General features: G+C 42.6%; 1 protein-coding gene across 3 annotated transcripts in view; it reads left to right on the top strand.

Moving 5' to 3' along the window:
- NTRK2 (neurotrophic receptor tyrosine kinase 2) overlaps positions 1-17,497 on the top strand; it is a 201,126-nt gene that overhangs the window by 148,268 nt on the left and 35,361 nt on the right. For 2 of the 3 annotated variants that reach the window (XM_072859245.1, XM_072859244.1), the window contains 3 exons: positions 2,791-2,921; positions 9,184-9,356; positions 12,966-13,200. In XM_072859245.1, coding sequence (XP_072715346.1) covers positions 2,791-2,921; positions 9,184-9,356; positions 12,966-13,200 — 539 coding nt within the window. The remainder of the gene's footprint in view (positions 1-2,790; positions 2,922-9,183; positions 9,357-12,965; positions 13,201-17,497) is intronic. The other variant, XR_012042107.1, reaches the window with a different exon arrangement.

Consider the following 17,497-nt stretch of genomic DNA (forward strand, 5'->3'; position numbering starts at 1 on the left):
CACATTTACTGTCATTTTTTATTTGTTTAGTAACTTGGTGCAGCTCAGAAAGGTAACAGGGACGGATAGAGCATGACAAGTTGCAAATATATTCTGCATAGATCTCTTTTGCAGCTTGCTGTGTTTCGGTTTTGACAGTGGTTTATGGGATGGGTTGTTTATTCAAATGCTTGGTTTATATAAGAGCGTTTAGGAGCAGCTCTAAGTGTACTACAGAGAAGTATTTGATATGTTTCTTATTTATTTTTACTCTGTTGTTCGTGAAGTCCTCCAGGAACTTCACAAAAAAGCATCGTACTGCTAGGGCCAGCGCTGGGGGTGTGCTGGGTTCAAAACGTAGAGGACCCGCACAAAATTCAGAAAGTTGTCCGTGTTCATCATGAGGTCTTTGGCAGCTGTGGAGGGAACCAAGTGAAAAACTGCCTCTGCTGGAGTTTTGCTGCTGACACCCATAGGACAGGATTTCAGCCCTACTCCCTGCCTATGGGCTTTGTGGACATTTCAAGATGGTGATACTGGTTAACGTGGAGCTGAACTTCTCTCTCTAGGAAAGAGAGAGAGGCATCCTCCTGGTGATACTGGTCAAGCAGAGGGAAAGAGAAGTATTCCCCAAGAGGCAGCATTGAATGGCAGGTTTGGCGGGGGTAGGGGGGAGTACTCATTTATTAGTAAGTATTTTCTAAGCGCAGGTCGCGAGGCGTGCCACGCTCCCATGCCCAGGCAGTGTGCCGGGGCAGCGGTCCTCCCTGTGTGTCTGCCTTGTGACTGGTACTAGCAGAGGCGAGGAAGCCAGTTACCTTGTGTCCGTGGGGAAAAGGTGTGTTTTAGTTCAGGCCTGTCTTCTCCTGACTGCATTTTGTGCTTTACTGGAAAAGCCAGTGCTGAGGAGGAAATGCAAATAAAAAGCAAATTCCTACTGACTGCAGGGGAGCCGCACAGGTAGCTGGCCAAACCAAGCGTACCTGTATTAAATGCATTACCACAATAAAACCTAATCTTACGCTAGACCAGAGTTCAACAAGAGTGAAAAACGTTGGTACCTTGCAGTCTCATTTCATGTGTACTTCACTATTACTGGGATGTGTGGCCTCTGCCGGGAGGCCTGGCGTCGAGGAGGGGGCAGGCAGTGCTCCCCCGGTAGCCGCCAGCTGCAGGGACAGGAGCAAGGCCTGGTGGGTCTGGTGTGGCACGGGGAGAAGCTGGCTTGCCTCACTCTGCTCCCAGGGCATGGTGGGCCTGTTGGCCTGGGGGTTTCTGGCAGGTGCCAGCTGGGTCTGGCGGAGGTCTGCTCCTCGGGTGCACTGCCCGCCTGGCAGACTCATGATGGAGGCGCCTGGGGACATCTCTCGCTCTCCTGGCTTGCTCCAGCACTGGGCTGCACTGGCACGTACTCACATGCATACAAAGTGCATTTACATGCAGTGCACTCGGGTTACGTTGCTGTAGGCTCAGGGTGTGGGGGACGCATATTTTTCTTTCATAGACTGTAGGCCCTTTCTCCAAATGCTAGTGACAGCAATGGGGACAGGCTGTGACATTTCTTCCCACTGTTGTTACCAGCAGCCCTCCGTTTTCCATGTTTTAGTAATGGAGACAAGGTGGTTTTTGCGTAAGTGGTCACCCAGTTTGGAACAGATGTGTGGCCAAGCACGGAGGCAGAGGTTGGTCTGCATCTGAATATACTCTAAATTATTGGCAGGGTTCAGTCCTGGTCCCTGCAGTTAAGCAGCCAAGGTGAGATTCATGCCTTTGCAGAAGCCAGCCTGATGCCTGTGCACCACTATTTACTTCACTGTGTTTAGGATTTAAGTTGCAAATAGACTTTGTCCAGGCAGGGTTACATTTCAGTGTTTGCAAAAGCAGCTGAGTGCATTGAGGTTAAATTCATCCGTAGATGCTGACTTTTGTACAATTTCAGCAACACAAGCTGTCAACCCTGTTGAGTTGGCCAGTTAAACTGCCCTTACAACTGCTTTATTTAGCTTGAACATTGCAAATTGATAATGTATTCTACAAAATTTGGTACAGTCTTTTAAATATTAAATCTTTTAATGGAAGCTTGTGCTGAAAGGAAAATGTAAAATGAGTTGAACAAAAATGCTCAAGGACTTTAAAGTCTGAATCAGTTGATTCTGGGCAGCAATTTAGCTAAGGCTCTGTCCACTATGCTGACTAAAACCTTTGTCCGTCTTTTATTTCTTTTACTTCAGAGCCGTACTGTAAATCATGTTTGGGAGAAAAAATTTCTATCTTATTGTAGCTGTAGTATAGCACAGAGAGGGAAAGCAGTTGAACAAGTGGTAAGAGAACCAGAGAGTGAGTTGGATTTAGTTGAAAGAGGGCATATTTTGTCTTCCTGGATTAGGTTAATTTTAAAACTTTTTGGCTTTGGACAAGAGAGTTCAGCTATTGTTAGAGCTACAAAAATAGAAGTGGTGTGATAAAGGTTTGGTTTGCTTTCTGATTCTTTGTCTTCATGTTTTTAAAAAAGCAGCGTTGGCTGTTACGTATGCTCTGCAGGAGTCATGCTAACATGATGATAAATGGCCTTTTCCCAGGTTACTCTTAATTCCATGTCTTCTCCTCCAGCAAATGCGCTACTTTCCAAATATATTAACTTGGTCTTTTTGGTCAAGGCACTAATGAATGACACGTGGGCACTTTGATTCCTTCCACAACGTGTACCCCACTCTACAGGCAACCCTGTCTCCATGTGGCTGTAAGCATGGGCCCTGTCCCATCCTGGCCTTGCAGCTCACTTCTGACCTCCGTTCTGTTTTCTCTTCACAGTTGTGCAGCACATCAAGCGCCACAATATTGTTCTCAAAAGAGAACTGGGAGAAGGAGCCTTTGGGAAAGTCTTTCTGGCAGAATGCTATAACCTCTGTCCCGAGCAGGACAAGATCTTGGTGGCAGTGAAGGTAAAATAAGCTAGGGTTTCCATTATTAATTCATGGTTGCAACTCATGCTATTTTATTTGTAAATGATCATGTTTGCCTATTCTGTAGCCCTGTGTAACTGCTCTGATATATGTGGAAGGGTTCACAAGGCTAATGGAATGTTAAGAGAATGCGATATTTGATCTTGCTGTGGATTATAAAATGAGAGCATTTCATAAGGAAAAGGGGGGAAACAGACTGTGTCACAAAGGGGCAAAATCTTTTATGAACTATCTAAAATTTAATTAGTGAAAAAAAATGTCTAGGTCATTAAAAATACATGTGATATATGTGTGTCTAAAAATAATCTATTACTAGCTAAGTGAATAGGTTATGTGTATAATTGCTAGTCAAAGAAGGCCTTTCTTTTTCAGGATTGTGCCATTCTTTCAGTTAGCCACTGAAATTATCTGTGGGTAATTGTCATTAATATAGCTGCCAGGAATGTTATAACAAACTTGTGGATAATATTATCATGTGCTGTTAAACACTGGCTGTATGGAAATCCAGAAGTCATGATATGTCAGAGCTGGAGGAGTGATTCTTGATTATACAGCTCCAGTCAACTCTCCGAAAGTACAGCCCACAGGAAGAGGAATCTACATGAAAAGAGCTATAACCTTGGAGTTTCAAGTATACAAAATAGTTCTCACATTTCTAGGGAGAAGAAAAAGGGATTTGTTTGGTTCTCCTGAAGGGCACATACTACATGGTATGTTAGGAATCTACCAAGGAATAAGAAGATTTCGAGCTTGATCTCAGAGCTTGGACACCAAACCCACTTTACCATACCAAGCCTTTTTGTCCCCCAAAATGGAAGGGCTGAGGTTGGTTGTTGACCTCAGCTATGGATGTATGCTAGAAAACAATATTGGTGAAACTACACTCTAAGAGTTTGCAAAGTCTCCCTGGCAACAATCTCTTATCTCCATCTGTAGTGTTCTGCCAAAAGCAGAACAAGGTGTTCAGCATTTGAAGTATCTCATTAAACACAGGGGGAATGCACATTTAGAATTTGGGCTGTGCCTAGGGATCAGAAAATAATTTTATTTGACCAGTCAGAATTAGGCAACCATGTGTACATTTTGGATCAAACAATACAGTAAAAGAAATTGAGTAGATAATCTTTTTGAATTTGGAAAAAAGAAATAGAGTTTTGGATCTGGCAGTGAGAGAACATGAAAGGAGGATGGACTTGTAGAGTGCTTTCTTGCTCCATCAAAAATAACACGTTTTGGGGGTTTGCCAAGGTTACAAGCTTTTTGATACTTCGGAGTTGTTCAGTCACGTTGACTGGTGAGAAAAAATTAAGCCCTGAAGGGATATATCATAGACGGGAGAAAGCAAGAGATAGGAGATGACAAAACTAGATCTGAATGAATTTTCTATTGTATTTTGGTGAAGCTAGAGTGGAAATTGCCTTTCCTCTATCACTTCAGGGAGCTGCTTGATAGCAAAATAAAAGTATTTCCATTCACTTGCTCCCTTTGAAAGTCCTGACCAAATGGAGCCTAGCACTTCTGCTGTTGAATGCTGCACCGCGCTCGCTCTCTGCTGCTCTTTCTCATTGTAATTCACAAGGAAGAGCATTCAGCCTTTAAAGGGAGAGATGTCTCCATGGATTTAGATGACAAATCCATCAGTTTTCTGGACCAGTTGTCACACTATTTTTTTTTTTTACCAAATACACTCTTTGTAGTGTCCTTAGTAAGGATCTTGCAGGCAGCTATGGGAAGAACTACCTCTGGGGACAGGTTATGCACATTTTATATTTCTCTTATTGGCTCTTGAAGATGTGACTCTGGCTGCCGTCAAAGAGCAAATTTTTTGGTGAACTATGCCATTGGATTGATCCCCATATAACTGAGGGGTTAATTGCCTAGCGCTTCTCTCTTTCACCATGGTAGCAACCATAGCTCACAGGTATCCTCCAGTCACAGTGGAGGTCAAGTGATGGGACCTCACCGGTGTGCAGAGAGCCAGCCAGAGGATTGTGTCCAGATCCCACCACTGGGCACAGAGTTTGGCAGTGAAAATGTGTGATTTTTGGGGTTTTTTTTTTAGTCTTCGAGGAGCACACCTGGATGCTAGCAGCAGAGGGCAGCTCCTCCCAGCATACAGCAAGGGCTTTAGAGAGCTTCACCCCCGTGGGCAAAACCACAGCACACCTGTCTCTGTGAAATAGATTTGGTGAGCCCAGTGGGAATATGTCCTTGGTGAGGAGTAAGGCAGTGCCAGGGGTATTTTGGCAGCGAGGAGGCATGGTCTCTCCTGCATGGGCTGGATCAGGGTGGCTGGTGGTCGCCAGGGCTGCCTGTGCCTGCCGGTTGCTGGGCAACTGCGCTTTCGTGTCTGGCCCTGAGCATCAGTCCGTCTGGTTCAACACGCATCCTTCTCCTTTTTGGCCAGCCGGTATCCAAAATGCTGACATTGCTGCAGCAAATTATTTAGGAGCTAAGAGGCCCAGAAAAATCTGGGAAGATATAAAATCAGGCTTAGCATAAACAACCTAAAGTGCTTGAGCTTTTGCTCCTTGGAAGAGGAGAAAGACAATTTGTTTAAATTTGTTTCGACCATCAGGCTGTTTGGGGGGAGCACTGGGTGTTTGGAAATGCTTTCTGTGGGTCAAACCCTGTCAGCAGAGAGCTTAACCACAGGTTAAGCTGGGTGCATGGGCATTGTACTAGCCTTCCCCCCAGGTGAGTTTGTACATCACATCAGTGCACCATTTGCTGCAGGCACTTTTACAGAACAGAGGATGGAGGAAGGAAAAGTTACTGTTTCCTTGCGGGCCGTTTTGCCATGCCACAGTGGTTGTTCAGGCCTGGATCAGAACTGTCTCCTCATAGGATTGGATCCCCAGGCATAGTCTTGCACTAGGTTAACCTGGCTGATGTTGGAGGTGAAGATGACTGTCAGGGCATAGGTTAGCAGCTGCCTCTGGCTCCCCTGGGAGGTTGCAGGGGGATTCACCCTGTGCTGCTCCAGGGTTGTTCTCAGCTAGCAGACTGCTATGTGCATGAGGTGAAGACCATTTCCACGGCACCTGCAGAGGAAGACCAAAGGTTTTCAACTCTTCAGGTCTTCAGTTCAGAGAAGGGTCAAAACCACTCCTTCATTTCTTGAGGAAATATACCACTCAGTGCTTATATGGTGATGGGGAGCAATAGTAAGGATTTCATAGGGGAAGGCTGAAACAACATAAAGGACAGCTGTTGTGAGAGTTTCATTACCAAGTCATACTGATGTTGGTGAGAGCCACATCCCCCTGCTATTGCTCCAACTCGCCCGTGGATGCAGCTCCGTGGTGTCCAGGTGGACTAAGGAGCTGGTGGTTTGCGCTCGCTACAGAGCACAGGTCTGCAGAGACCAGATGGTACATGGATACCTGGGCAGGGGCTCTGTGGAGGTGAATAAGCATGGGGTGGCGGTCCAACTGTCACAAGGGTGAACTCAGCAGATGTGGAGCTCCTGTAATAGCCAGGGGGTCCCTCTGTTGCCCAAGGGAGCGTGTCCCTCCTCCTTATTGCTGGCCTGAGTGGTTGGATAGTACATGTTGTTGTATCTCAGTTCCTACTCAAGAAGAACTGCTATTGACTGGTGAGAGTGCTTTGTATGCAGAGCTTTGGCATACTTGTCAGTAATGATAATAATAATGAATATGTCTTACTCTCTCTTTGTGCTCTTACAGTTTTATTTTGGTTTTATTTTTTCTCTTGCACTGAGAACAAGCTAAATGCATTAGTCAATGTCATTTCTATGTAAATTCTACATACTTTTAAATTTTTTCACTTTCCAGTCTCCTCCTTGCCTGACTGTGTCAGCTGTCTCTCATGCATTGTGTCTATTCTGTGCGCTGCATGAAATAATGAAAAGGGGTTTTTGCAATGGTGGGTGACAGAAATTCAAGTCGCCCCTTGGTAGTAGAAACCCTGCCTGAGTTTTACCTGGGTTTTAGACCTTTCTGCATTTTGCTGTTTGACAGAAAATGTGTAATTGCCATGGCAACTGCTCTGTCATATGATAATTTTGCTGTTTCTGTGAGATAAAAAGCATCTTCTGAAATATACAATATGCCATCCTCACAGGGCAGAGCTGTCAGCATTTTTGCTGTCTTTCCAGGGAAAGAGCCTGCTGGAAAGAGTATCAGCCTATGCTTCTCTCTGTCAATTTTTTTCCAGGTTGCTGTTATTTAAAAATGTTTTTTATATGAAATGTTTTTCTAATTCTGTTGTTAAGAAGAATTACAGTACAATTGCTTTATACATGAAACCACCAGAGGAAACTCAAGTGACAACAGAATTGTTCCCAGTGATTTTGTTATATAGCATAGATTGGACTGTGGGTTGGTGCCTGTATCATGTTAAATCATCATCCCAGAGCCCAGAAGCGTTGGAAGACATTTCAATTTCAGTCCTCGCTCAGTTCAGATGTGGTTGTGTGGGGACCATAACGGGGAGCCAATGTGATATCCACCTTAGATGATATAGCTGTGTATACTAATATAGCTTGTAAAGCTTTGATGATGCAATATCCTTGTTGCATCATTATTGGTGAAACTTGTGGAAGAAGGGTTCTGGGCCTGAAGACACATGAGATTCATAAGTGGGTCCCTCAGGGAAGGGTCATCTGTGGCATGAGTGATTTCTATTGCCTCTAGGATCCACAGATCTTGAAATCCACAGGGAAAAGCCCCTGAACTTGGTAGATGGCTATCCAGTCTGCCCTGCTCTTTGTCCCCCCATCTAAACCTTATTATGGTAGCTGTTCATTTTTCAAGACCTGCGGTTGTAGTTTCACAAGTAAAGCAAGTGTTTTGTCCAACAGTCATCTTCTAGTCCCTTCCTCACACATGTATACGTGTGATACTAGAAAAGTGGACAGAATTGTCTCTGTTAAAGAAAAAGCTTGAACAAACCATGACTACTGCAGCTAAAACCTGGGTTTGTTGGCAGAATGATTGCACAGTATCAACTTGTTCTGTGTCTGTTCTGAGGAGTGTGGTTGGTCCCATGCTCTGTATATGAATTCAGGGTAGAAAATAAAGTGACTAGATGGCCAGGAAAAAGCATCTTTAGTTAAAACAATGCCACTACTTTTGTGTCTCATCTTCCTTTGTATTAAGTCTAGGTGTAGTTAAAATTCAGAGGTACAGAGCCCAGACATCACTTTCTGTGAATAATAATTTGTGAACATTGGTAACCTGCTATCTTTCTCTTACTGTTTTAAAAATACTGTTTGAATTAGTATAGTGCAACCACTGTACCTTTTGAAGGTAGAGCCTAGTAGTGGTTTATTGTCAATTATAATTATTCCTCATTTAATTGGTGTCAGAATTTGCCTTTTTTTTGGTGTGTGAAAGTGTTTCCTTGCTCAGGAATTGTAGTTCTTAAGAAGAGATCTAAAACTGCCTATGTCTGGCAGTTAAATTAGCATTAGTGCATTATACAACATTTAAGTCTCCTATTTGATCCAGTATTGATATATTTCCTTCAAAATTAAATTATGCAAGAGTTTAGAGGTGTATAAATAAAAGGAGGTGAGAAAAATTGACACCCCAGAATTCTGATCTGCATCTACTTCCTCTCTGTCAATTTAGGATTGATCCTCCAGTTACTTGTACACATACTTAATCTTAGGCATGTGAGTACATTTACTGAATTTCAAAGCAGTTTCCGGCTGAAGTCTCAGGTTGCAAGTTCTGGTCCAGGGACGTACCCTTGTATAAATCTACCTAATGTATAGCACACCGTAGGGGCCAACATCAGCAATAGTGACATTAGTAATACATAAAGAATGCATCTACGTTCCCATTTTAAGCAAGCAGAGTTTTATTTTAAAGAACGTACGAGAAAGGTAAATACCAACAGGATACTAGGGTTTGCCTGAGTTAAATGCTAAAGGATATGAGCCAGCTGTGTACTAGTATGTTTTTTGGATAAGATCAGTTTATTTGTTCTGTGTTTGGAAAAGACTGGGCACAGCAAGATCATGAATATTCCTACATCCTCTTAGAAAAATCATTGTTTGGAATGACGTGTGGCAGGAGAATGAGAATTGTACTGCCATTATTTAATTGCACTTCAACATCATATCTGCATTTCTAAAAGAGTTATTAAGAAAGTACTTCCTCCATCCTTTATGCAGTAGAGTGTCCTTATCTTACCCTTACAGTGCCATCCCACATGTTCGCTACCTTCTGCAAACATCTCCCCTTCCTTACATTTTCGTTTTCTCCACCAGACACTGAAGGATGCCAGTGACAATGCCCGCAAGGATTTCCACCGCGAGGCAGAGCTGCTAACTAACTTGCAACACGAGCACATCGTCAAGTTCTACGGCGTCTGTGTCGAAGGTGATCCGCTCATCATGGTCTTTGAGTATATGAAGCACGGAGATCTTAACAAATTCCTCAGGTAAATCCACAAACACATATTGTGTTGCTGAGCCAGAAGCGGGCAGAGAAGGTAGGCGTTACTGGTACTTAATGTCAGATTAACTACTACCACTGGAAAATGCTGATACCTAGGAGTGCAAATCTGTGCAACTCTCATCTTCCATACTGGGATGTGGGGATCATTGTTTCTTCATCTGTTTGGAAGTACCATTAAGTCAAGCCTTATGCTTTGCACCAGAGGAATGGGAACCAAAGGAATATTGTTTCCAATATATTTCAGTGTATTCTGAAATGTTTGGTTATAAATCTTACAGTAGGAATCATTTTCTTGCAGGCTTTCTGGTAGCATTTGGGAAGATCCCACTCAACACCTATCACTATCTGTAGGCGTCTAAGAGCTTTTGAAATCTAACCCCTTTTCTCTTCCCTCCTCTCAGTGTTTTGGAAAGACTGCCATTAATCTGAAGCAAGAAAACTGTGAGCTGTGGAAACGTCAATGCAATGGAAAATGCTACATCTTGGGGTCCAGATTAGGGCTTTATTTCATAAAGCTGTTCAGGAATGTGCATTGGAAATTGAAATTTGGCAATAAAGCAGTCATAAACAAATAGATGATACCTAAAGTTCACAATAATAGGTAACTCATGAACCAGGAAGTTATGAACAGTGGCCTTGTGTATGTGCTATTTCCACTAGCCTGCGCTTGTTGACATAAAAATAAGCCGTTAAGAGGTAGCTTTTGCTCCTGTGTAAAAAAAACCATTTGCATAAGGGACTGTTCTTTCAAGGTCTTCTATGTCATTTTCATCAAAGAATATCACAAAGGCATTTCAATGTACTGAGATCTCTCCTGCCAAAGATAACTAGGGGTACCACCATTTTGGAAAGATACCTGTGATAAAGCTGTAAAACAATCAAAACTGATGTCACTTTAAATGGGTTCAGATTTTCTGCCTGACTGAAATGGCTAGTGACTGCTAGTGTCGCTATTTATGCATTTTTGATAGCCTATGTGAAATGAGTTTGCTGTCTTTCTAATCTCTGCTGAACAAATAGCCACACTGTAAAAGCAAATGACATCAACTAGCATCCTCCCTTATTGTCAGGCCTGCCAGGTTTGGCAGGGAGACCAGGGCCTGAACTGGGGATGCAGAGCAAACGCTACTACTTTTCCCAGACTGACTGTCTCTCTGGCAGAGGATTTAAAAATATTGTCAGACCTATGTCGGGGCATTTACATTTGCCTGCTTGGACCTCTGCTGTGGATCAGGAGGGAACTGCAGTTTCCTAAGATGCCATCCCAGTATTTTTTCAGAACATTGCATTTCCATTAGAAGCCAGATTTGCAGCTGATAAGAAATAGTTTCTTATTTCATAAGAAATACTTATTCTTTGATTCTTTTTGATTGGCCTTTTCTTACCTCATAATGCTGATTTTGAATTATTGTACAGAAAGGTAGTTCAGCAGACAGTATATTTCCTACTTTAGGTCTTCTCTTTTTTTTTAATTATTAATCAGCCCTTGTCTTTAGAACATAAAATGATTATGCTGGGACAAGCTGTTAAACCTAAGCTCTCATTTGTCATTCCTCTCACATTTGCTGCAGCTTGTGCTGCAGATGAGAGGTTAGTTGTAAGCGGGCGGTGAGAGCCTGTATTTCTTACCCTGCAGCGCCACCAAAGGCTGTCGGGGAAAAATGAATCCGAAATTTAACCCAAATGAGCCTTGCCGTCTGCATGCAGCCAAAGGCTGTTTCAGATCTAGGACTAAAGCCTCAAAGTCATGCCTGGCCTGTGCTTGTTCTGGCTAGTGGAGGCTGATGTGGATCCAAAGAAATCTCTGTCAGTGTCCTTGGCTTTTGCAGAGACTGAGGAGTACCTCATTTACAGCCAGCTCCAAGAGGACAAGCAAGGTGGATGGAGTGTTAAGAATAATCCAAAAGTTTCATTAGATACAGACCATGTCCTCAAGGAAACTAGCAAAAGATGAAGAGTTCTCTAATTTAGCGTCTCAGAGCTTCATGTCTGAGAGCAGTCATTAAAAAAATCCATGCAATGAAAAGGTACAGTGCTTTTCAATAGGAATTTGCCTGTGAGTCTTGGTTGGAGATTTCATATCCTCCCATTTATTCCTCCCCAACCCAGACTAGTTGAACAGCTGCTTGTATGTACCCTGTGGCAGAGAGCTTCTTTGCCTGGTACCAGATGCAGTCCCAGCAATGCTACACACCCTCCTTCGTTACTTTCTCACATCTGTCACTTTGCTCATGAAGTTCTTCCCTTGGGGCAATTTTAATATCATATTTCTAATAGGTAGTGTCAGATTTGATCTCACAGATTTTGATTAATTTGCAACTCTTTTCCAAACTCCTGTGCCCTTCCCCTAGGGATGAATTAAGGCCTCACCTCTATTGATTAGAAAGGTAATTCTCTGAAACTCCTCTTTGTAGGAAGGAAGGACTTTTGAGAGAAAATAAAAATCAGTTCTAGAGTATTTTTAAAAACAAAAAGTTGAGGAGGGAAAAGGAGAAGTGGTCTTTTAGAAAGAATAGTCTGCAGGAATGGAATAAAAAAGGCTTCCGAAAACACAGAATAATGGAATGGATGGAAAGGGATATTTAGAATATTATAAGGTGTATCAAATGAGGAATGATTGCCAGATGACCTCATTAATTGGATAAGGATTAGCTAGTAATGCTTACTATAAAATGTTGTGTGTAGTAATGTTTTTATCTGTATCTTCAAGATACTAGGATGTTACACATGTACACCAGAGCTAACATAGTTAAGATGGGTGAAGCACATATGTTCCAGTACTTAGCTGGGCTTTCCAAATGCAGAATGCTGGAGTGTATACAAGTTTCTCATTAATCAGTTGATTATTGCATCTTAGGGACTTGCTAGGTCTTGAAAAGGTTGTATTTCTGAAGCTGTTTAGTTGTTCCAAACAGTGTGTGTTTTGTGTCCTCTTCCTGTTGTCAAGGATTCCCATCTCAGGCAGGACTCATCCTTGGTAATGAAATAAGCAAAAACGGTTTCATGCTGTGCATTTGGGTAGGAAATTAAAAGTGTAAATCTGAAATTGCTGTCCTTGTTTCTCAGATGGCATCTCAGAAGGAGTTAGCTCTTTCTTCTTTAAGAAAAGATGGAAGGCTCAATGGCCTGTCCCCCTGTAGAAATCAAGGAATGCCAGTCATAGGAAAAGTGATGCTATGCATGCCACTTCATTGCTTTTCACTCTGTCACCTTTTATGATAAGGTTTTCCTCAGTTACCAAACAGCTACATTTGCTAGCCTTTCTCCAGAAAAGATTTACTAGAATGGAACAGGAGAAAGGTGGTGGTTGTGGACAGAGGGGTATTATTATGAACACATGTGCCTTATTTCCATGAGTAATATATCACCTGTTGTGTAATGCTCTTCACACCACCTGTCTTTCACACAATGAAGGAGAACAATAAATGAAAAAAAAAAGATACAAATTTTCCCTTATTTCACCAATGAATTTGTAGCCCTTTTTGTTATTATATTTGAGCAAGTCAGTTGTGTATTTTTAGTCTCACTAATGCCTTTCACCTCTCCAGCTTACAAGTGGCCTATCTCTTAATCAGCCTGTATTTTGGTGCAGGGCACATGGACCAGATGCAGTACTGATGGCAGAAGGCAACCGTCCTGCTGAGCTGACCCAGTCCCAGATGCTTCACATTGCCCAGCAGATTGCAGCTGGTATGGTTTACCTGGCGTCACAGCACTTTGTGCATCGGGATCTTGCTACCCGCAATTGTCTGGTTGGTGAGAACCTACTGGTGAAGATTGGGGATTTTGGGATGTCTAGAGATGTATACAGCACAGACTACTATAGGGTAAGTGAACTGCTGTAATTGTTAATAACCTAGGTCTTGTTCAGTCATCTTACCACATTGATGTGACTGATTCTGCTTTTACACTTGACCGTCTGTCTGTCAGGTAATGTAAAGGCTGGCATATGGAGAACCTGGTTTTGAGATTCAAAGTTTTGGTAAATTTGGAGTGAGTAAATCAGAGTAAGATTGGCATGTCCAGTTATTTATATATGTTGGCTTTATATTCTAATAATAAATCACAGAAAGGTCTTTTTCTCTGGGCAGAAATTTTGCACGTTCGCTTGGCTTTAGTGAAGAAGAAGCAGCAGCAGATGAAAAGGAAGAGTGGGTAATCAAATTTGGCCCAATACTTTGAAGTAGTTAAAATATGGTCTTATATATTGCTAAGAAAAATGGAAATTGTAACTTTCGGGTATTGTATAATGTTTCAGTTTATTAGAGGAGGTGTAAGTACTGGACAGCAGCACTGGACCAGTTATTTTACTCAGGAAGAGACTAGGTGAGAAATTGTTACATACTCAGCACCTGAAGGGCTGTCAGTAAGTTTTTCCTGCCTTAAGCCAGGTCTTTAGTCATACTGCTTATGGTTGAAGAGCTGTTTTGTGGTGGGTAAGAGTAGCCCATCGCGCTTGTTCATTCTGGCCCAGGCCGTTTTCCCTGAGCTTGGTTGCCATAAAATGATCTCTGAAGTTTGCAAAGGGCTTCTAGGATCGCTAGGATAAACAGGACTGTGTGCAGTAATTACTGTTCTTGATGTGGTCTTTGTACTATGTGGCAAGTCATGTAGTTGACCACATTTGCTGTTTGCTACCGCACTTGTAATTTCATGATTGGAACTGAAGGTATCAGGTGTTTGTGGCTTGGGGAAGGCAATCTGTGGCGAAGCTGTTAGTTTATAAACCGTAGAGTTCATCCTGTAAGATAAGCCACTCAGCATCTTTAAGCACATTTTCTGTGTCTGCCTCTCATATGACTTGTTGCCAATGAATTCCTTATAGATAAAATGAAGGCCTCTTCCTTAGCTACCCAATTTGGGCTGCTGTGTCCATAAAGGAGAGTGTCACCTCAGCGTCAGTGTTTGTGGGATGCCCAGAAAGAGATTGTCTGTATGTCCAGCTGAGGTTGGACAGGGCAGAGGAAGCTACACACCAGAATTATTGTTGAGTGTTGAGAAGTAACAGTCTCCTCTGTTCTTTGTCCTTTCTTTCAAAAGGCAAACCTAGTATTTAGTAAACGTATGAGCCAGATCCTCTTACATTTTATTATTTTGGAAACTTGGCACTTCAGGCTATTTGGTCAATGTAAAACAAGCATGACTGCATTTCAGAACTTGGAAAAATACACAGGATGGTAATCACTGCCTCTATTTGTGTTTGCAAGGACACTAGTGAGCACCAAAGGCCAGGGTTTCTTGATTTTTGCATCTGAAGCATGAGCAATACTTGTTGGGACTGGAGGTGTGTCTCTGTTCTGTACTTCAGTGAGACTGGATTTGTTTACCATGTTCATCATTACACTTAAGAATGAATGTCCATGCTTAACAGTGAGTGTTTGCAAAGGCCTTGACAGTCAGAGGCAGCATTTTTGAACAATAAATGCTCTGCTTATTTTTTTGAAAAATGACTAAAATGCTGCAGAAAAACTACCTGCAAAAAGAGATGGAAGCTAAGTAATTGTATGGGCTTCCTGGCAACAACTGAGGTCTAGCACAGGCATGTGATAGTGTACTGACTCTGGCATCATCTTACCTGCTCATGTTCCTCTGGGTTTAATCCTTGAGTCTTACACATGAGCCCTCAAGCAAAGCTTCTACCCAATGAGGCACAAATTTAGAACAAGACCCATGACCTGGAGAAAGCAGGTGTTCACCAAAGGAAATTCTGGGTAACCTGGATAGTCCTTGGGTACCTCTCAAAGGACCTCATTCAAGGGGTACACTGCATTTCTCACTGTTTCTTATACAGAATCACTCTCTTCTTTACTTCTTCTCTTCCTCTTCATCACTTTTTTTGAGGCCAAGGGAGGATCTGTGGGGTCTAGGGTGTAACAAAGGAGAACAAAGAGGGAGTAGTGTGAAGAGTGTGCAATCATGGATGTGAGAGAGGGGACAAATAAGGCAAGAAAGGTGTAGAGAGGTCTTAGTAAAAGACATGAGTGTGAATGGAGAAAGAGGTAGACAAGTGTCAGAGGGAATGAATGGAGACGTAAAGTAGCATGGCTCCATCCACATTGATGGTGTAAGCTTGCAGTATGATGATTGGGTATGAAACTTGAGTAGTTGCTTGTTCTTCACAGTGAGAAAAACAAGAAGGACCCTCATGTAGCCCCTCATGTTCCAGCTGGCTTCTAGCTGGTGCAGGGGAGGGACAGAGCCACAGGCTGTTGTGCCACCATATTTCACAGTGATAAAAGTTGGAAGTTACAGTTGAGCCTGTGAGGTTTTGGCCTGCCCTGCTTGGGCCATATGTGTGCTGGTCAGAAGCTGGTCATGAAACAGTCAAAGCTATGATGACTTTCCAGACAGTTGCCTGGAGAATTATATCCATGGCAGGCCTAAGTAATGAAACTGTCAGCAATGACACTGGGATGGCACTGACCTACCATACCTAATTGTTTATGGCAGGCTAAGTCTTTTTAACTGCTCAGGCTTGATCACATACATAGAAGCAATTCTTTCCCAACCTTGACAGCTTTATCTGATGCTTGTTGGAAGAATTTACACAGCTCCAAAAAGCTCTGCAAGAAATGGTTCAGCGTTTGTGTTTATTAATACACTGGAATCAGTTTTTTGGGATCCTACCACCCTGTCAGGATGTTAGATTTGCTCAAGATGATTATTTATAGCTTGCTTCTGTAAGATAAGGATGATCCCCAGTCCTTGTTCATTGTTAGATTGTTAATGACATTCTGCATTGAATCAGCTCAGTTGTTAAGAGATGCTTCAGGGAAGAGGGGGAGAGAAATAACCCTTGGGCTGGCAATACATGTGATGCATGGCCCTCATTGCACAAGCTTTCCTTTTTCTCCTCCATTCTTTTTTCCTTTCTTTTGCATCAGGCAGGAATCTTGTGGGTGGGGGGAGCCCTGGAGTACATGCTAGCATTCAGTGTAACAGCAATAGTTTTCAATAGTCAGACCATATGAGCCCAAGGACATGAAGAAACTGCAGTGGCTTTTCTTACCCAGCACTGCTGTCCACCCCAGGCCAAACTAAAACAACTGTCAAGTAATTAGTTTGGTCTGTGTGCCAAACAGCTCCAGTGACACTCTGCTGCGCTACAGTCCTTGTAGCACAGTGGATCATTTCACAAAGTTATTTACTTGCAGAGCTTAGGGGCTTTTATTTGTTTTGTTGATGTCTGGTTTTTGTTTGGACTCCCAACCCCCACACGTCAGGGTTTCCCATCTTTCCCTCTGATACCCAAGTAGTGTGACTCAACAGCAGCTTTCAGTGGCTTAAAGTATTGACACCAAAACATGGGAACAAGTACTTTGCTAATATTTGTTCTTGCACTCAGAGATAGTATATCAGGCCTTTTTTAGGATTCCAGTTCAGGTTTGCAAGTGGTTGCTCAGTACTTGGTCTTAAAATACTTTTATGTATTTCTTTATCATAAGCAAAAAGCTTAAAAAAAAAAAAAGAAGGTCGCCTTATCCCAGTACTTGGAAAAACTTAACAGGGATATGCTCTAAATATCCAGCCTGGTCAGCCAGCTACAGGCTTGAGCCAAGATTTTGGATGAAACTGTGATCTCACCAGAGTAAGAACAGCTTTGCCATTAACTTCATTAGGACCAGAATGTCACCCTTCCACATTTTTATGTTTGTCCAGTGCAGGATAGAGACTCTGTTTCTGGTTTAGATTTATGGAGCTCAGTTGTGTAATCCCTATTTAGCTATTGTATAACTTACTTGCCTTTATGCAACAGCGCAAGGAACAGTGGAGAAAATAAGGACTCCTTTCCTCCACTTGTACAAACTGCTCAAGTTTCTGTCAAAAGACTGGGACTATTAGTGAGTTTTCCATCTTCCTTTAGGCCCAACTCGCCCCAAAGGGACAGAGAGGTTCATAAGTCACAAATTATTTTCCTCCACTTCTGGCACAGGTGGGGCAGAAGAACCCAGGAGGATGTGTTTCAGTATAAAGTCCAGAGACCTGATTTCCCTTTAAAATCATCTGCACATTTTGTACCATGTTTTGCTATTTAAAGAGAGCATAGCATGTAGGATTGGAAGAAGCAACATAGGTTACTGAGGCCAAGCCTTCTCCTCTTGCAGGAAGCCACGCAGTAGGTGT

The sequence above is a fragment of the Ciconia boyciana genome, chromosome 4, assembly GCF_034638445.1.
Source record: "Ciconia boyciana chromosome 4, ASM3463844v1, whole genome shotgun sequence".
Lineage (NCBI taxonomy): Eukaryota > Metazoa > Chordata > Aves > Ciconiiformes > Ciconiidae > Ciconia > Ciconia boyciana.